This window comes from Engraulis encrasicolus, chromosome 4 (genome assembly GCF_034702125.1).
Source record: "Engraulis encrasicolus isolate BLACKSEA-1 chromosome 4, IST_EnEncr_1.0, whole genome shotgun sequence".
Taxonomy (NCBI): Eukaryota; Metazoa; Chordata; class Actinopteri; order Clupeiformes; family Engraulidae; genus Engraulis; species Engraulis encrasicolus.
This window is the reverse complement of record NC_085860.1, coordinates 43,955,367-43,976,828: the sequence shown is the minus strand read 5'-3', so window position 1 is coordinate 43,976,828 and position 21,462 is coordinate 43,955,367. Positions and strand designations below refer to the sequence as shown.

Here is a 21,462-nt window from a genome sequence, read left to right as displayed (position 1 = left end):
ACTTTCGGATAGGCTATGTTAAAGTTTTCGAGTAAATCGCAGTGTTTCATTCGTCCCGAGTTTCATGAGTCCCTGCTCTCCCCTACTGCCTAAACTGTTACAGTTTAAATGCGTCCTCTCCAAACAGTGTGTGTGTGTGTGTGTGTGTGTGTGTGTGTGTGTGTGTGTGTGTGTGTGTGTGTGTGTGTGTGGGGCGAGAGAGGGAGAGAGAGAGAGAGCGAGGGAGAGAGGCGCTTAATTCCCCGCAGAAAGAGCAAGGCGTTGTCTCCAAATATTAGACAAATGCATCTTATTTTAGTTAAGTAGACATCAGGGATGTATTTTGCTTAATAGCAACGCCGACCTGATTGGTTCATATTGCTCTGAATAGCCACAGAAGGCTAGGCTATATTTTAATGGGTTTACGCGCGCGAGGTCATCTAACTGTGGTCACAGTCGCCAGGTGCTATTATGAGAGGAAAACTATAGCACGTTGGCAAACATTAAAGTCAGTTTAAGCCATGCATATGATGAACCAGTTTTCTTGTTTGAAAAAAACACACTTCCCGGTGCGCAAGGTGCATGCATTTCTGACTGACCCAGATGAAATCGCATGAGGAACTCCATGATTATGAGATGACATTGCATATATTTCCCAGCATATATTTCCCCTCTCTCTCTCTCTCTCCAAACCCAGTTGTACTTGGACTCACTTTTAACACCGCTGGCCTACCCAGGTGAATCGCAGCACACATTAGTAATAGTTTGCAGTGAGCCGTGCCGTGTGCGAGTGCTGTGCAACTTCACCCCTAACGTTTAACCTAGACTAGCGAGTGCAGTGTTGTAAATCACGTGGAATAAGTGCAGCGATTACCTGCGTAGCCTACTTAATTATGGAAGTGAGTGTCATTTGGACTGCCTATGGAATCAAGCCTACTGTCACCAAGCTCTTCCTGTCTCCCCAGCCTCGCAATGGATGGACACCTGGCCACCGCTCCTCCGCCTCCTTCGGAACGGATGACTGTGGGGGGGGATCTCCAATGAAATTTGGAATTTCGGACTTGTATAGATTTGGGGTGCCCCGGGACTCTTTTAAATTTCTGTTAGTTAATAAATATTATTTTAAAACTCAATATTTGTGTCTTGGCGTAGGCCTATTTGTGGTGTACAGTACTCTCCAGGGTATTTGGTAACAAGGAGAGGTGTCGCTGGAAAAATGCGCACTTTCTCACCTGCGACACATAACCCGACAGTTGGTTACACTTAATTTGAGCACGAAAACAGCAATATCAGTCGCTTGCTAATTTTTGCCAATGTGACAACATTAAATTCATTAGGGAAGTGTAGGTTAGGTTATCGCCCCAGCTGTTGGCGATGTGAGATAAATAGCCAACGCTTACACGCTCAAACGAAGCGCTGTTAGGTTACTGCGGTGAGGTGTATTGCACTCTCAGTAATTTTTACCAAACGAAAAAAAGTATCCACAGCCAGACAACAAGTCTGAAGTTGCAATATTAGACGTTTCAAATCTTGCGATGCGATAATCGGTATGGCTTCTGGCTACACTCAATTTGCATTTTGTCAGAGCTTGCACATTAATGCAATTCATCCGATCATCATCATCAAAAAAAAGAAAATTCATTACATTATTTAGGCTATTCTTTTTATGACTCTTCCTACTTCCTGGAGGTGTTCTCACACAATTTATAGGCATGTTGTTATCCGCTGAGTCGGTGCGTGCTGGTGAATATGAGCATATATTAATATGCCGTCAGCATCGTAAAATATTCCATATGGTAATAAACATTTTGGACGTCCAAGCTCAAACGGGAGCGCTGCAATAGGTAAGCTGTAGGCCAGAGAGAGAGAGAGAGAGAGAGAGGAGATGAGGATATGGGAGAGAGAGAGAGAGAGAGAGAGAGAGAGAGAGAGAGAGAGACTACCACGTGGGTTAAAGCGTTTTATAGCGAGCGCTCCCAAGTGCCACCCGGCGGTTGTTTGGGTACACTGCAGCTAGGCCCGGTACGTACCGAGGTGGATGACGTGGCATTACCTCGGTAAAGGGTGTGCATTGTAGGGGGACCGACTGTATTGTAGTTTTTCTGTTCTTAAGGCATCCATTGTGAATCACTTTGCGTAAACCACAGATAGTGTTTTAAATGTGCATAAAGTGCCTTCAATGATCCCTGTGTTCAGATTTCTCATTATTAAGACTACAAAACAGTGATGGCCACTAAACCAAACTAGACTCCATCTTGCCTGTAGGCCAGTCTGGCGCCCCTGCTTGTCAGTGGAAGGCACGTGTACTCAGGTGCTTGAACATCCATTGGCGGCTAGTGGATTGGGATCCAACTGCGACAGAAAGGACAAACAAAGAGAGAGTCAACTCAAGTCCAAGTACATCTCTCTACATTCTCTCAATGTGAGATGAATATACAGAATATACCGTATTTCCTCAAATAATACCCAGAGGATGATATCAACAAAAAAATAGCTTGGACCAGGCAACAAATAGCTACAGGCCACAAGTTTAAAGACAATAAAACAAACAAACAACAACAACAACAAACGGTCATATTTGACACCAGCTGCAATTCAGTATATAAAAAGAGGCTGGCTTTTATTTTGTAAAACATTTTGGTAACATTATAGAATTACAGTCGGTAAACGGCTTTACACTTTGTAACACTTTGTAAATAATAACCTAATAATAACAAAACATTTGCATTTTTTTTGTAAACGAGTAAGACATACTATCAACAGACACATCATAGTTGTAGCAATTGTTCTCCAAAGTGCAAAAAACATCAAGCCACTGGATATGCAAGTGCCTGGCAGGGAAACAAACATCAAATTCATCCAGCAAGAGCAGATTCCCACTCCACTTAGTGAGTAAGAACTAACCTACAGTAACTAAATGTATAATTAGTTCATTAGAATATGTCAATTAAGTCAGAAAAGCTTGGTATTGCAAAGTGTAACATTTTGAGAACAGGTTACTAAAAGAGGCAGGGTACTATTAGGGCCCAGGCTATAAAGTGAGGAAGTACAGTATCTTAAACACTCTACCCCCTTTCTGAGACATACCTCGGAGTAGAGCGGAGGGGGCTGAAACCTGAACTCCTGCATGTAGGCGAAGAGGGGCCTCCCCAACTGCCTCTCCAGCTCCTCACACTGGTGCTGGTGGGAGGGACAGGAGGAGGAGGGGGAAGAGGGGACGTGCTGTTCAAACTCGGCCTCAGTCACAATGTCGGCATAGTTGGGTGGAGCTGGACAATGGCGCAGAAACAAAAGGCAAGAGGTCAGACGGGTCATGGGGTCACACGAAAGGTTAAACAAACAAGCAAAAGGGAGCCATCATATGATCTGAGCAGGCATTCACTAACGAATCTTAAGGACACTTAAATCAAGCATAGTGCAGTTGGGGAGTACTCGAGACTCCCCCTCCCCTAAATCCCCCAGTCACAAAGGGGATTACGTCTTTTTAACGAACTTCTGGCAACTTGTTTGTTTAGTTGCGTGTGCATGTGGTGTCCTGTTCTCTTCCAAAACACCCTCTTTGTTCAGTAGAGCACAAAATCGAACGACTGACAAAGTCGTATGTGATATATGGATTTACCTGTAGTGGCCCTTGACCTTAGTATTACCAATGAGAAACATACTTAGGTCAAGGCAGAATAGCCTAAAGATTAACCTTCAACAGAAACGCCATAGACAGTCTGCCTCAAGCATACTTGAATTCATAGGCCACACGGCAGGTTGCTTAGGCGTAAATGGAGTTGTAGCTACAATGGATAATAAAAAATAAAAATGCAGATCAAAGTGAATCCTTAGTTTAGAATTTTTGGAACACATACATAATCAAAATAAAAATAATTCTGTTCAACAAATGCCAATCAGTCTCCAGGTTACAGTCTTGTCACACTTGTACAGTGTTGTCTTTCTTGTTCTCTCAAACGCCAACTCAACCTCTGTATTGCCATGAGACATGCCTAGCTTGTCTCAGATGTGACAAAAGTGACAAACACCGAGAACACTTAAGACTGCTTGACATTTTCTCCTGTCCAAGGGCAGATTTAGGAGGGAACAAAAACACGGTCACCTGAAGCTCATTTTTAAGTATTTACCATCAAAGCAAGTATGCGCATGACCCATAATCTTTAAGCTTACGGCCATTCAATTAAGACATCATGGTTAAAGGTTTCCACCCCACTTCCACCAGAAGTTCAATTAACCCCTTCTCATACTTAGTGACCCCCTGCTAAACCCACAGCCCGAGTTGCCTGCAACCTACAGGGAGTCCGTCGGTGCAAATCATTTCTCTACACTCGCACCCTTTGCTCTGTCCTCCACACTCATGTACTGTTTACTTGGGTAAAACCAGTTCTACATGGGACATAGTACATTCGACATTCACAATACTCATCTGATGAATGTATATCTTAAAAAATAACCCTTGTTGTCAAACCAACTATGAAACATTAACAAAAAATGATATCATATGCCAAACGGCTAGTTTTTCCAAGTTTATAATGTTTTAATGTCAAATGAGTTTCCGATATGAAACAGAGTTTTATGTTGGAAACACGAGTAGGTTTGGGGAAGTAATCTGCAACTTACAACGTAGCTTTATTTACTTGGCTGTCTGGAATAGACAGAGAAGCCCATAATCCATAATCAATAGATACTTGTGAAAAGATTCACTGCTCATGTTGTTATGAAAATATAACCTCATCTTAGTTTTCTTAATCTTCTACTATTCTTATATTACATTCTCATTTTATTATTATGGTCTGGCTGGGGAAGTCCTAGTGACATATTCTTGTGTGTAAGCTTTTCTGTAATGGGCCACGGGACACTCAATATTGGAGACATGTGCATCTAATTTGTGTGGTCACAAGGCTGCTGAACAACGAAATATGAAATTGCATACGCTGGACAACAAGACAATGGACAGCATCTGGCCATGCGGGACCCCACGTGCACAGAAGAAGCTCACACCATGGACTGTGGAGAGAGAAATCTTTAAATAGGGTTGCCTTTTGTATCCACTTTAGAACTTACTGGGTGGAATACTTCCCGTCTCCACGCAGTAACTTCTCTGGCCGCTAAACAATAAACTCTATCTGCTCACAGATTTTAAATGCTACCTAAATATTTCCTGTGTGGGCTTTCTTTCAGTCAGGTCAACTTTGATAAGGTGATACAATCATTTTATTCAGACACTCTGCTGGTCACGGTGTGTGTGTGTGTCCTCACCTTCGTGCACCTCTGTCAGTTAAAGCACGAGCCAGCTCAGGTGTATTATCCTGTGTGTGTGTGCGTGTGTGTGTGTGTGTGTGTGTGTGTGTGTGTCTTCACCTTCGGGCAGCTCTGGTAGTGTGAGCGTGAGCCAGCTCAGGTCTGCACTGTGCTGGCTACTGATGCTAGAGCTTCTGCTGAAGTCGTCGTAGGGAACACTGCCGACCACAATGGGCAACTCCACCTCCAGCTTACGGGCACCAGGGATCTGTGTTATCACCTAGGATACAGGAGGAAGAGATGGAGAATAGAATATATCATTATTCTCCCCATGATCTGGGTTATCAGACTAGATACAAAGGAATAGAGACAACATAAGATTTAATATGTTAATACTATAGCTCAATAATAATATAATATAATATCATACACATATTACTATCCCAGGTGCCTCTTTTACGATCAGTTCATAGAATGAATTCCTTCTAGTGAGATTTAGAATGTTCGAAGTACAGCACGTGCGTTGACTGTTCCCACAAACACCTCTGCAATGATAAATCTCACACCTTCCATATCACTGTAGGCTTACTAGCACGCACACTAGTGGTGGGCCGTTATCGGCGTTAACGTGCTGCGATAATGTGAGACTCTTATCGCGCGACAAAGAAAATATCGCACGTTAATCTATTCTCAAAATATAGGTTTGGAGTTTGGGTATGCACGTCACCATATAGCATTTAATTGACAGACGCGTTCAGACTGCGCTCCAGTCGTTTCTCCTCTCCACCTGTTGCTTCAGCAGACCTACTAAATATGAAGTGTTTGCATGCTGAATACATTAATCCCTCTGCCGTGGTAGGTGTTGTTTGAGTGCTTTTTCATAAGTGGTAGACTAAAGAGACGTTATTGTTTGAGGTGAAGCATAGAGAGACATTATTGTGTGTGAGTAGGCTACCAGCCCGACATAGCCTACATTTCCTCACGCATTGCATGGAACACATTGCCTAAACAACTTCCAGAAATCTCGCCTGTGCCATAATTGCAAAACATTCCATGTGTGATATGGATTTTGAAGACTGTCAAACTGAAACTGTCAATACTACTCTCACTGAATGTTTGTGTTGCAATCGCGCACATTTGCGACTCAGTGAGATAGGCTATGCTCATGTCAAACGGTAATAATCCTCGCGGTTGTCGCGCTTGATTTTTTTTTTGCAAACTGAATTCATTTCGAGTTGTAACTGCTCTGGCGTTCTAACTCTGAAAACTGTCAGGTTTAGGCCAAACCGCCGTGCCAGTGCTGCAGGTTCTAGTTAGCCAGTAGCCTGGCTCTGCTGAGGGCTGCTGTGCCTAGTCTGCGCGCAGAGCTCCTCCCTCTCTTAAAGGAGCTGCTGTCAGTGGCAGATTCTCTCTCTCTCTCTCTCTCTCTATTAGAAATGCTGAATTGTTGAGGTAATTTGTTTTAAATAGCCTAAATGTTTGATAGATTTATCTGTATTTGCCTCTACAACTTATAGCGCTGTTCATTTTGAAATTTCAGTATTTTATAACTGTAAATACTTCCTAACATATTGGACACCCTTTACACATATTGCAGTGATTTTGTTCATCACCAAGTATCAACATAACCATTTTTGAAGATGAGATGCATTTTGGAAAAAAAAGATGAGCTCTGGTCTAATGCGCCATCTGTCTTAAGAAACCCCAAGGTTTTTTTTTTGGCATTATTTCGCTAGCGTGCCTATTCTGAATGAGCCATTTTGATATAGATTAATCTAGATTAATTTCATAATTACAGTGAGATTAATCTAGATTAAAAAAAATAATCTATGCCCACCCCTAACGCACACACTCTGGGTAAATTGCATCCCCAAACGCCTCCGAGTAACCATATAGTGCTGTGCAAAAGCATTTGCCTCCTTACTTACTGCTTAGATTTTATTGCATCTTTGTTATGCTGAATCATTTCAGATCAAGGAAATTTGAAATGGTAGATATAGAGATAACTCTAACGTCAACAAATAAACATGTGTCAATTTAATTTATTGAGGGGAAAAAAATATTTAGGTGGTTTTGGCCTTGGAACTCTGACATGCATGCAATGTTCGCCTCGTCTCTTTCTTATTGTTGAGTCATAAACACTTTCATTTTCTAAGGTAAGTAACACCTCCAGTTGGTAAGATGTTGCTCTGCATTCCTTTCTCAGCTCTTGGATTCACCGTCACTGTCCTCTTGGGGTAGTTTTTGTGTGACAGCCAATCTTAGAAATGGCATCATGCTTTCTCCATTTGTGGACAATGGCTCTCAACATGGTTTGGACTGGATTTGGAAATGACCTTGTAAACTTTTTAAGTCTGAGCATGCCAAATATTTTGATCATAACCTACTCCTGAATGTTGATGGATTGCAGTGTGATGTCATTGGTCCGATATGACCAACTACACATGTTTCCACACACTTCTTTAAAGTTTACACTTGTTTGATGATCTGACGATTAAATGTGACAAATGTGCATAAAAGTTAAAAAAAATAATTAAAGGGGCAAATACTTTCTCACAGCACTGTATTGTATTAACCTCTTTAAATGGCAAGTTAATATTAAAGCACCACCCTCTATGTAGATTGATGTGTCACATGAAGCATTGGCGAGAGGGCAGAGATTATTTTCACTCACACACATGGTCGTAGATGTTCGCATATTTAGGCTCATTTCTATGTTCAAGTTCACGTTCAAAAATCCCACACTCTGCACAGGAATGAGCGCACGCACACTTTATTCACAGATCTGTGCTTAAGAAGGCATGATAAATCTGACCCAGGGATCTGGCTGATCACCTGGCCTAGAGAGTAATAGATTAAGAATAAAAAATAATATATCATTATAATCTGAAAGAGTAATCACCTGGGCTAGAAAGTAATGGATATAGAAAAAGACACATTATTTTCCCAGTGATCTGGGTGATAACCTGGGATACAGTGAAATAGAGACAACATAAGACTTAATATAGAGTAGCAGATAGAGAATGAAATATAACACTCTATATGGGCTAGAAAGTAATTTAATAGATCAGCAGTATCCACAGCCTTTATAACCAACGATGTGTAAGGTAGGCAAAACGTATTACATCTCATCATCACCACTCAGTCATACACACTTTACCCTACTACCATCTGGCCACAGAGTATGCGTGCAGAGATGTTGCAGAGACCACAACTTTTCTGATGACAACTGCTCTTTTTCACATTTCCCACAGGCCTTTACATCGCACAACAAAGGTCTAGGACAGGAGAGACGTTTACTACTCACTAAAGAGCCTTATCTCTATGACGCAGCAGGCTGTAGTTTTTTTTTCACCTATTATGGACCATGCACAAATTTCAAGCATGAACGCTGCCATTGTATTGTATTGTACTGAGTTAGCCTCAGGCAAATGTACAGTTCCTTTACATCTGCAGTCCCCCTCATCATAGCGTTTTCAGTATATTCACCGCTAGACCAGGGAAGATCTAGATTCTGAAGAGGTCAGTGCCATAGAGGGTATAAGAGTTTTACGTACATTCCACATTCCACTCACAACAACTTTTATATTGCTGAGCTCCGTACTGCTTGCATTACTTGTGCTGTATCGCTCTACTCTATATTTCTCAAAACTTTGTTGGTGTCTACTGTATGTCCCCTTTTATAAGTAGTTTTGGATAAAGTGTTTAATGTAATGTAATGTCATTTATATACTCACCGCTAGCGAGTACTCGACTCGGATGATGGGGGAGTTGAGGATGGAGGGGGTGACGGGCGGGACCTTCAGGTTTTTCCCGTTCCAGGAATCGGAGCATCCGGATGGGATGTGGTTGCCCCGGACGCTAGCCACCACCTGCCGGCAACACCTGGTCCGGCCCCCTACCAGGAAACTCTGCGTCTGGTAGATCACCGCCTTCGGCACAATCAGTCGAGACGAGCAGTTTTCAATCTCCGCATAGATAGGGATGGACTCACCTGGGGGATGATGATGAGAAGAAGAAGAAAGGCCACCATGACAGCCATGATATAATGATTAGAGAGATGGACTGTAGATCACAGAGTTGCAAGTTCATTCCCCACACTATACCGATCCATCTTCCTCCCTCTCCATGGCTGAAGTGCCCTTGAGAAAGGCACATGTCCCCACTGCTCCAGTGACTGTAACCAATACCCTGGATAACCTGTAATTCGCTTCTGAGTGTAATGTAATGTAATGTAATGAAATGTAGTAAAAGAGAGGGTTCAAAAAGGAAGGCACACACACTGTGCATTGTGTTAGGATTTGTTTGATTCTGTTTCAGTGATACTGTCCCATTTTTGGAAATAAGCTCATATTACACCTCCCCTTGAGTTAAATAATTGAGTTTTACCTTTCTCCTGTACTTTCAACCGTTCTCTGAGTATGGCAGTGCAAATTTTACCTCCATGCTAGCAGTTAACATTGAGTCCTATGAGACCAGCCGGCAGCTAACTGGTCTCATAGGAGTCAATGTTAACTGCTAGCTTGGAGGTAAAATTTGCATTACTGTACTCAGAGAACGGTTGAAAGTACGGGGAAAGGTAAAACCTAATCATTTAACTCAAGGGGATGTGTAATATGAGCTGATTTCCAGAAATGGGACAGTATCACAAAATCCAGGTACAGTGCATGGCAGAAAGCCTGAAATAATGACTAATTATAACAGTGTCTTGTAGTTTTCCCAGCTTTCCCTCCTATGATGTCATATGCATATCATGCATCACACTTGAGATCTGTTAGCTGGTTACATGTAGAACTCTTTTTTTGTTAAAAAAAATAAAAAATCCACATGAGAATGGAAAGATTTATTTTCTTATGTTAATTTCCACTATTGTTTTGATTCATCATGATCTACTAAGATGAGTCAGCCGTTTCCTGATATTGCTTATTTGTTACGATGAGTAATCTATTCAACACCTAACTGTTGACGTCACACCGATGCAGCTGGTACAGTATCACAATAACAACTGTTGTTGTGACACCATTTTGGGCAACCTCCTTCCTCTCACTTCCTCCTTACCATTGCAGTAGCCCTTCCGCTCGATGTTGACTTTCAGAGAGATCGGCCCAGACGTGAAGATCCAGGCACCGATCATCTTCTCCCCGTTTTTAGAAAGCGGACACTGCCAGAGACAAAGACACGGTCACACAACAGACCAACTTCTTGTGGGTTATCTTGTCAACACAGGGCCTCCTTCTTGGAAGTTGCACAATCTTTCCCAAATCTTGAAAGCGAGCTGATACATGTGCCCTTGGAGGAACAAGTTTCTACATCCTTCAGAATTTCTCACATTTTAATTTTAATTGGTCAATTTCCAAAGGTGTACAAACTTTTTCCTACAACTGTATATAGCATTAGCAGTAAATAATACTTCATGTCATGACTGACTGGGCTGCTTCCCAAAAACTCTTAAGTAGTACTACAGCCTAAGTAGTGTTTAAGTATGAGGTGCACCCAAGGCAATATATCAGAAATGTGTTTTTAAAGGTTTACGCAAACAATGTTTTATTAGTTTGTGCAAGCATTTTATTTGCATGTGTAAAAAAAATGTATGTAGGCCAAAAAAATAATGTATGTATAAACTTTTAGAATAAGATATATTGCCTAGAGGGCACCTCATACTTAAGGCTTAAATACTACTTAAATACTTTTGGCAAAAACGCTGGCTGTTTTGCTTGTTTTGTGTTGTAGCAAAAGTGGGATATGAAAAACAACAATGACTTCTGTCTTCGGGATATGATAAGTAATGTAGAAGTACGTACACTAATGTGTATTATTTGTGAAATAAATGGTTACATACTTTTGCACAGAAACTGATTCTGACTGTGTGCATTGTGAGCAGTTCTTCTGTGCCATCAAAAGTAACTTGTTCATTTGCCAATCCTTCTAACAGACTAAACCTGACCATGAGTCAATACTTGTGTTATGACAGACTATCCAGGTCTAACGACCAGCTCTGCAACAGGTTGTCACCAATTCCTCAAATTGAAAGTTGCTGAGATTTACAAGTTCTGTTGAAAACTCCTGTAAAAAGACCACATGCTATTCGACAGTCATAATGTGCACACGTAGCGTGCCTAGCCATATGCCAAATGTGCCCCCTTCCGTAACAAATGTCGTCATAATCACATGTGTCTTGTGTCATCACAATGTACAGTATGTGCGTCTAGTCTTGTGCACAAATTCTGTACATGCCCCATGCTGTTACAAACACTGTCATAACCACATGCCACTGGTCTCACCAGCAGTAGAGGAGAGTTCACATCTACGTGGTCGATGACGAGGAAATCTTTGCTGACGCTGTGCTGGGGATGGTGAATGCTATGCAGCAGGGCAGTTATCCAATACCGTACTCGGCCATACCGCCCACAGAAAGAGGACACCAGGGGTCTGTCACACAGGGCACAGAGGGGCACATGGGTCTCATGGTGGCATTCACACACAACATGGTAGGCTTTATGGTGGAGAGGGAGCACATACTGTACATACTAAAACATGGACAAGTTTGGTTACTACACAAAGTTAACTTTTAAATTCACACCTGTAGATTATGTTCTCTCGCTCTTTTGCTGACTCACTCTCACACACACACACACACACACACACACACACACACACACACACACACACACACACACACACACACACACACACACACACACAAGTAAAAGCAATGGGCCACATCCTCTTATTTTCCAATAAATGAACCATACACCTCTAATCAAGCCTGTCTGTTTATGGTAAGGGTTCGATAACAGACTCCTGCTCACCTTGAAGGCAGTTCAAATTGAAAGGGAAACTCATGGCGTCCTGCGTTGAGACTGATGACACCTGTTGAATCTAGTTATAATCACAGAACAGTACAGTAGTAGGATTAACACACACAAATTACAAGCAGCGCTATTGCTGAAAGTTCAGCACTTGTCATAAAACATACACTATGCTTCAAAGTTGCAAAGAAAGAATTACAAGCCATGAACAGTGAGGTAGGCTACACAGCCATCTTTAAGATTACTCTAGGGGGACATGCAAAGAACCTGCTATACCTGTTGGTTCACATATGGCCTGGGAGATGGAGAGGCAGTCCATTTCTGCCTTGACCTGCTGGGCCAAAGATGGCCTGGTAGATGACCTGAGCCATTCTCGCTGCGGTCCCTCATTCCAGCAGACCTGGGCAAGCCCACGGACTTCTAACCGAAGACATGTGATGTTTGTCACTGAAGAAACCTCCACCACAACGTGTCCAGACACGGTTTCTCCAGGACAGTATCCACTCTTCTCCTCGTTACTCAATATAATGTCCAAAGATTTCACTCTGTCGTGATGCATGTTGAACTGCGGGAAACACAGCAAGGTAATGCGTTATGCAAATAGGACGAGAAGCGTTGTCAACAACCAGATCATATTTTTTTTAAGAATGCGATAGGCGTTGCTACCGATTGGCACGCTGAATCTTTTATCCAATCAGCGATAGTAGGCCTACAGAGTCTGTCACACGGGAATATCATTTATGGGGGAAAGACTTCTTACCTTAACCCAGTGGTCTCCCTGATGAATCATAAAACGAACACGATACAATCAATAGATGCTAACTTGACTTCCGAACTCCGTGACCGACCATAGACAACGGTAATAAATTAGGAGAGGTTACAACGCACATTTCCCACATTCTAGAAACGCATGCCTTCACTCCCTCCCATTCAGTCCCCATTACTGCAGACTGGGAACAGTAAAACCACTCCCACATACCGAGCACAGGCAAACGATTGGTCAATAACCTGACAGTCAAAGTTATGGGCCGAACGTTTGAACCAAAGCTGTACAGCGATTGGGCAAATTCTTGTGGCTATCCGTGACCACAGACGCACATGCCTTGACTGTGGGGTTTTAGCACTCGGCGTGATACAACCAGTTCCTCCAATGAGAAATGAGCTCTTGCACGTGAATCGCTCTGTGGTTGGCCAGCATGTGACACATGACCACTGAAATGTTGTTATACTCCACGTGGACAGCTGATGCACATATTCGAGCGCTTTCCTCCGTTTCCATAGAAATGATGTGATGAGGAGATAGCGCAGGAAAGGTCATTGTTTAGGGCTGAAGATTACCACCTCAAATGTGGTCAGATTTAAGTCTGTAAGCAAAGCAAAGCAGTGACTATGGAGTGGAAACCTTAGAAAGCATAACACAATTCATACTGTTGTATATATGAGTCAGGACCTTTATTGTTATTATAATTACAATTATTATTAATTATATTATTATCATTGGCATTATACAGAAAAAGAATAACATGTGTGCTTACAGGAGTTGTTTGGTATAAACAGAAAAAATGGCTACCCTGGCACACACTCACACACACGTAGGCCTACGCACGCGCGCACACGCACACACACACACACACACACACACACACACACACACACACACACACACACACACAGACAGACAGACAGACATAGACAGGGAGAGATGATGATGATGATGAGTTCCCTGACCAGTGTATTTATATATATATATATATATATATGTAATATAATATATGCATATATATATATATATATATATATATATATATAAACAAAAAACTATTTGAACTGGTTCATTCTGAACATATAGTAGGCCTGTAAACCTGATGCATAACCTATTTTATGTTCATTAGCTCATCAGTTGCTTTCGGCTGCAGATATCGAAAAGACATTATTTAGAAATATAACGATAGGCTAATGACATTTTTGAGTTTTGGTTAAGAGGGAAACAAAAATCATCTAATGTGAGCCAACTGATTTGATATTGTGTCTAAATTCCTGACAAATAATGTAGTCTAAGTTATACAAAATGTGAGGAAAACATAAATGATACCCTTTATCACCTCCTAATGGTAGCCTAAATTCACATTCAACTTAGAGAGGACCAGAGTCACTCTACAGAAGACTCTAGTTTGAAATGCAATCGGAAAGTGCAGACATCTGCCAAGGAGATCAGTTTGTTTAAAAAATTGTGTCATGATGTGGTGTAATCCACAAAACAAAAGTTAAACAAATACACAAACAAATAGGCCTATGTGCACAATAACATATGGCAATGCAATGCTGTAATTCCATTTAACTGCACTTTAAAAATGCTAGATTGAGCTGTGCCACTTAAAGGGGTACTTCTGCCAATTTCACATCACATCACATCACATCACATCGCTTGTAATCCATGCAGATATAGGCTACCATAGGTGTGTTCAGAGAATTGAAGCGGGTGTGTCTCTTTTATAAGTACTACTATGTCACCTGTTTAGCTTTGACGTGTTTAGTTCCTCTGCCATTGCAGGATTGGCAAATGTGATTTGTCATGCCATAGGCCTGTAACTTGAAAATTCAGAGTAGTGTTTAAAAATTGGAAAATTAGAGTAGTGTTTTTCAATGGGGGCGGTAGAGCCCCCAAGGGGCGTTGGAGAGCCCTTGGGGTCATTGAGAAGAATACGGTTGAGAGGGAGCGGTGCGTAGGCCTAGTTGTCAGTGGCATTAAGGGTGGTTTATGCCTCGAGATCAGCGTCACTGCATCATGATGCAGTGAGCCGCGCAGTTAACGTAGTGAAGCCCCCCCCATCACGCAGGTACTCTGGGGCACCTCCCCAAAATTGTGTCTCGACGCAGGGAGCGACGGCGTGAAAGGGCGAAAATAGGTCTCTGATTGGTCCTCTCGACCAGCCTGCTCTGTCCTCGAGTCGAGAACAAGCGCTACTTCCTTGTTCTAACCTTCGTCGGTCTACGGACTGTGAGCTCTTCATTAAATAAGTTGCCCGTGTTTTGTTGTTTGATTTATTTACACGAACCGAAGACAACACATGCACTTGCAAGTTACGACGCTGAAGTTATTTGGACAGTTGAACAGTGGTTCCGAGGTCGAGGAAACATTCCGCTTCGTCCTCGACAAATGAGCCACTTCTTTGTTCCAAACTACTACTGTGGCTGCCAGTGCGATCAAACATGCACGTGATATAAAGATTTAATGTTTCATTTTCATTCTCGTCGAGTCTGTGATGCTAAAAAAAACCCGACACGTCTAGTTTACTCTTTGTATTGAAGGCAGTTTCAGCGTGGAATGACATCGCGCAGACCGTGCTTCAAAACAGGGCATAAACAAGAATTAACTGCATCATGGCTGCGTCAAGCTCACTCTGTAGGAAGCATAACTGAGCCTTTAGTCTTTTTTTTGTTAATACTAAGGGGAGCATTGGCATGCTTATGGTGAGGTCAACGGGGCTAGGCATTGGGAGGCTTAGGATGAGGTCCAGGGGACGCTTGCTCAAAAAAGGTTGAGAATCACTTAGAGACTTAGAGACTTAGAGAGTAGAGTACGCTAGACCCATTGGGGCTCACAGGGCCAGATGAAGATGGACTGGGGCCCCTATGCTACTGTAAGCCCATACAGAAGGCAAACTTTGCAACACAAGTAAATAGTCATTGTCAATTTCAAGCTAGGAATAAATCATTAAATTTTTTTCAGACAATTTTTTGAATATCTGTTACAATTTCGATCATTTAAATCCCCCTTTTTGGCCAATCGAGGGCGGCCTGTAGCCATATCTAGCCTTGCGTTAATCCGACCCTGCGATCTCACCAGTTGCTACATACTGACATTGTTAATTGTACTGTTATAAACACTTTGATGATGGTTTAATTTTAGCAATTCAAATTCTATGGAGTGTATTTGGTACTGCTCGTTGAAATAATACTGCAATATGTTAAGTACATTTGCCGCATTTTTCATTCAATTTGTTCATTAGGTTAATCAGGTTTCATGAAAAAAAACATCAACCTACAGTATAAGTCAATATCAATGTCAATATTCGTCTTCATCGCAAAAGACCACAGACTGCATTTGATTCCCAGTTTCAAAATGTGAACTCCCTCCTCCAGACATCTTGAAATGATGAGAATATTAAAAATACAATTAAGGAATCAAAGTTCGCCAATAAAATATGTATTTCCAATGATCTCCATCAACATGGCATACGTAATGTATGGTAAGAGAGGGGGGAATAAGAAGGGCACATCACCCTGCGTGGCATTACAGGCCTGCAGGAGCTCATTAGATCATACGCTCTGTGTGTTTGTTTTGCGTTGACAGTAAAGAGGGGTCCCATGATGTGACATGTGCAGCCCGCGGGGCAGTTGGGTGTTTGTGTTGCGTGGAGTGTGTGTGTGTGTGTGTGTGTGTGTGTGTGTGTGTGTGTGTGTGTGTGTGTGTGTGTGTGTGTGTGTGTGCGCGCTTGCGTGCGTGCGTGCGTGCGTGTGTGTGTGTGTGTGTGTGTGTGTGGTGTCCCTCTTAGGTCAATCCTCCGCCTCGGCTCAGACGAGCGGAGCTTAAACACAGTGCATTGAAAGGTGTACTGGAGCTAAATAAATCCTATGCATTGGGGAGCGCCCAGAGAGTGGCGGAGTGCAGTGGCTGAGTAGTGTGATGTAGTGCATGCCATGATGAGATTATTCGGCATGAACAAGAAAAGGGAGGTCAGAATCAGGTCACTCTGTGCAATAATCTCAGTTACAGCAACCATCAGTATGGAAAATGTGAGGGGTTTTCAGCTTACCTAGTGCTCTGTGTGTGTGTGTGTGTGTGTGTGTGTGTGTGTGTGTGTGTGTGTGTGTGTGTGTGTGTGTGTGTGTGTGTGTGTGTGTGTGTGTGTGTGTGTGTGTGTGTGTGTCCATGTGTGTTGTTGTTGTGCATGCAAACGTGCATTAGTGCAACAGACAGAGTGTGTGGTAAGCGCGGGCATGCAAGCGAGCTAAAGAGTGCAGAGAGAGAGAGAGAGAGCAAGAGCAGGAGAGTGAGAGTGACAGACAGAGAGAGGAAAAGCAAGCATGAGAGAGAGAGAGAGAGAAAGAGAGAGAGAGAGAGAGAGAGAGAGAGAGAGAGAGAGAGAGAGAGAGAGAGAGAGAGAGAGAGAGAGAGAGAGAGCGAGAGAGAGCGAGAGAGAGTGGTGTGGGAGGCGGGCAGGCAGGCGCGCCCATGCACTGCGCGCTCTACTCCCCTGTGGGCTAATAGATTGGAGATGACATGCTCTCCGCTTTCGTGCTGAATGTTCACTGAACTTTCTGGCACAGAGGCTGCTGCTAAAGTGGGTTCAACCAGAGGTTAATATAAACAAACAGCAGAAAATGGAGGGCCAGGGATTATTAAATGTTGGGATGACTGACAAATCTCTCATTGCCATTAGCCTCTCACCTGCACCTATAACCCCCCCTTTTTACCCAAAAAATACTCAATGAACGCCCACTTGACTGTATTTCATTTAGCAGTATACGACGTGCATTGAAAGTTTAGAGTTGGTTCAGGGGGTATGGGCAAATGAAAAAAAAAAAAAACATGTGCGCTTGTGACTCAGAGACAGAAGCGGCGATGACACCATTGCACTCTAGTTGGTGTTGGGCTTATTAACAAGCCATGCTGAAACACATGCTGACAAGCAGCACTGGAAGGTGTTTTATGGCAACAAGGGGATCACTCTGGGTGTATCCAGGGTCAGGATCTAGGAATATGTACATGCTGCAAATTAGAATAGGCTCGGCAGCTGCTGTGCTGTGACAAAGGCTCTACGAGGAGATAATTAAATACAATATAAACACTTAAACTCATGACATCCTCTGCATCATACGTCGGAGGGAATTGTGTGGCTCTGTATCGGACACAAATATTTCTAGCCATTTCAAATCATCCACAATTATTTTTGTCTAATAAATAAGGCCTTTGCATGTTTTAAGCATATTCCTGATGTATTTCAAGCAACAATAAATGCTTAATGATAAAGATAAATACAGTATATGTATGCCAACCCCTTTATATTGATGATGCCAACATTACTCTACATATTGCCCTCTAGTGGCCATAGGCATCCATTGCAAATATCTCTCATTTTTACCAGAGCTTCACAAGGTGTCCAATCAAGCTCAACTAATTATGTCAAGATGTTTCTCCTCTTCTCTCTCTCTCTCTCTCTCCCTCTCTCTCTCTCTCTGTCAAAATATTTCTTGCAGAATCCCCATATCCACTATCCACTAGGCCAATCAATATCCCGGCCCAGTGCTGTTTCTCTGTGTATGTAACCTCTCTGCTAGTTATGCTATAGGCTGGTTTGGAATGCATGCAGAGCTTGCTAGGTAAAAAATAAAGAAATAAATAGAAATCACATCATGGCAGGAGCGTTTGAGGGTCTGCATAGACTACCAGAGAAAGAGTTAAATCAAGGATGTGTGAACCGTCCCTGTCGGGGGAGAGCCTGAAATTTATCACTGCCAGCGCCAATGTGCAAATTTTGTGATGTCGACGGTGCATTGTTAACAGTGATTGTCATCTAATTAAATCGTGGCTCGTCACAAGAGATGCTTTTTATGCTGAGATAAGCACGGGGAGCCTACTCAAGCATTCCCAAGATCAATAGAGATGTTCCCCTTCTGGATTACGAATCGTCTGAGGGTTACGCGGGGCAGTGGAATTAATTAGGGAAGAATTCTTATACCCCCGTCTCCCTGTCTCCCCCACACCCCACACACACACACATACACACACACACACACACACATACACACACAAATGAACACATACACACACACACACTTTAACTTTCTGACTAGCTTAAGGGAGGGAGGGGGATTGCGGGGCATTTAAATGGTTTGATATCAGCTTCAGATGACTTTCATGTTAATTCTTTTAAGGAAGCCTCATCTGTCTTAGAGCAAATTAAAATGTTAAAAGTAAAACCAATTTAGAGCGGCAATTATGCGTGTTGGCTTGTGTTGTTTAATTCAAGGCTCACAAAGAGACCATCTCTCTCTCTCTGCCAATATACTGCACGGTTCACGACAGGAGATTTGAAACAAGAAAACGCAGAGGAGACGGGGCAGGCATGCTATCTAAACTAGACAGAGGTGTACTGCCTTTGACTGGTGGGCTTCAGTTCAGACACACACTCTTAGAGAAATAAACACTTTCAAAATTCATGTCTGTTTGTGTGTGTCTGTGTATGTGTATTTCACGTCTGAATAGACAGGTAGGCATTTATGCTGTCACTCATTCTAGACTATTTTTTCCCCAGCATCAGCAAAACCCTGTGATTTTTATATCTCTTTGGACGTGGCAATAGACAAGACCTGCCACTTTCTGCTCTGCTCTGTGTAGTGTGTGTGTGTGTGTGTGTGTGTATGGATTATTTATTATTTACCTGCATCAGTTTCCACTGGACTAGACCAGGCCCGTTGGGATGCTGCAAGAGGGCATCTGGAATTAAACCGACTGGTTGAACCACAATGAGACGAAGGCCGTAGGCCTATGTATATGAACATGTATGTAGGAATAATATGGCAGAGCATTATGAGATGGGGTCAGTGAAAAGAGAAGTAGCAAAAAAAGAGGAAGGAACCATATTCAGCTTTTCAGCTGTGTGTAATATACTACAGTACCTCGCCTGGTTAGCTGATCGTTCATATAAAATGCTCAGTCTCATTGACTCAGCATTAGGTATAGAGGCGTCAAAAGTGAAATTAAAGGTAAATTCATGGTGTACAAGTAGACACAGACTGTAAACATGTGGCATTCAATTGAATTGAAATAAAAAAGGACCCACTTTCAGCCCCTGACACTTTCTAAACGTTCCAAACAGATTGTGCCTGCTCCACTGCGAGATTGCGACGTCAACTCACTCCAGACTGTAAGTAATGTGTGTGTTATTGTGTTTGTGTGTGTTATTGTGTTTGTGTGTGTGTGTGTTTGTGTGCGTGTGCGTGTGCGTGTGCGTGTGAGAGAGAGAGAGAGAGAGAGAGAGAGAGAGAGAGAGAGAGAGAGAGAGAGAGAGAGAGAGAGAGAGAGAGAGAGAGAGAGCAGATTGTAGGTAGTGTGGCTTTTGGAAAGAGAAGCGTCTGGCTTTCTATTGGAGTTTGTGTTCTATTGGTCTGGCATGAGGAAAGAAAAAGAAAAGGGGAGGGCTCCACTTTGCCCAAGATCACTGGCATTTAACTCAGGGTCCTCAGGTAAATGTATTAGACTACCTTTCAGCATAGATGCACATACAGAATAGAGAGGGAGAGAGAGAGAGAGAGAGAGAGAGAGAGAGAGAGAGAGAGAGAGAGAGAGAGAGAGAGAGAGAGTTGGTGCTCGTGAGTATGTGTATGTGTGTGTACATGCAGTATGTGTGTGTGCAGGTGTTTGTGTGTGCGTGGGTGTGTATGTGTGTGTGTGCGTGTGCATGTGTGTGTATGTGTGGGTGTTTGTGCGTGTGTGTGTTAAAATAAAATCGTGGGCCGGATGAGAGAGCTGCGCTGTGATTACAGGATTAAATTGGACATGTGCTTGGGAGAGCTAGGCGACCTGACCTGGCACCCCAACCAGTGGCTCTGTGGATGTATAGTCTAAACCAGAGGCAAACAAACCCCCCCACCCACACACACACACATACACCCATCCAGGGCCGGATTAAGAAGGCCTGGGGCCCCAAGGCTACAGGTTGGTATGGGCCCCCACGGAAAGGTAAATTCTGCAACAAATGTACATAGAGAGTGTCATAATTACGAGCTAGGAAAAAGGATAATATGTCTTACCAGCTGTTCTCAACATGACAGATGCATCTGTCAGTATTGCATCTCATCATAATTCAGCAATTTTTTCATTTTTGGTCAGTCAGGGCCCCCTGGCAGGAGGTGGGCCCCCCCTAGGCTGCAGCCATATCTACCCTGTGCGTTAATCCGGCCCTGCACACATTGACTGTGAGTGGTGGTGTGGATGTCTAGTCTAAAGGAGACTCAAACAAACAAACAAACAAACAAACTGCGGCGGGCCGGGCGGGCGGGCGGACGGATCACAAAGCGGCCTGCCGTGCCGTGAGGTGCCGTGAGGTGGGATGACAAAGCGGCGGTGTCCTCGGTCACATCGGTGTGAGCACAGGTGCCGGGTTGCCGCTGGCTGGAGGTTAAATCTATTTTCTCACCCTGTTCCTATTTCACACTTTAATGGCATTTTAATGCGACTGTCACTCCACCGGCCAGTTCGTGTCAGGCAGACGGAGAGTGTTATGGCTCTGTGTGTGTGTGTGAGAGAGAGAGAGGGGGTGAGGAGGGGGGGGGGGTGGGTGAGAGAGATGTATGTGCATGTGCGCTTTACTTGTGTATCATTGTGTGTGTGTGTGTGTGTGTGTGTGTGTGTGTGTGTGTGTGTGTG

General features: G+C 43.0%; 1 protein-coding gene across 1 annotated transcript; it reads right to left on the bottom strand.

Moving 5' to 3' along the window:
- Nucleotides 1-2,074: 2,074 nt before the first annotated feature.
- LOC134446908 (arrestin domain-containing protein 4-like) lies at nucleotides 2,075-12,958 on the bottom strand. Its single transcript, XM_063196199.1, has 9 exons — nucleotides 12,790-12,958; nucleotides 12,306-12,594; nucleotides 12,030-12,099; nucleotides 11,502-11,649; nucleotides 10,279-10,381; nucleotides 8,958-9,214; nucleotides 5,341-5,500; nucleotides 3,067-3,248; nucleotides 2,075-2,331 (listed from the first exon to the last, which is right to left on the bottom strand). Exons 1-9 carry the CDS (start codon nucleotides 12,817-12,819, stop codon nucleotides 2,287-2,289), a joined length of 1,284 nt encoding a protein of 427 aa, XP_063052269.1. The 5' UTR covers nucleotides 12,820-12,958; the 3' UTR covers nucleotides 2,075-2,286.
- Between the last annotated feature and the right edge of the window lie 8,504 nt (nucleotides 12,959-21,462).

What these genes read in the sequence shown, in the direction of transcription:
- LOC134446908 (XM_063196199.1), bottom strand. Translation starts at nt 12,819, where the DNA reads ATGATTCATCAGGGAGACCACTGGGTTAAG. An exon ending in TGAACTCTCCTCTACTGCTG is followed by an intron (nt 10,382 to 11,501) that starts GTGAGACCAGTG and finishes TGTCTCTGGCAG; the next exon opens with TGTCCGCTTTCTAAAAACGG. An exon ending in GCGGAAGGGCTACTGCAATG is followed by an intron (nt 9,215 to 10,278) that starts GTAAGGAGGAAG and finishes ATCATCCCCCAG; the next exon opens with GTGAGTCCATCCCTATCTAT.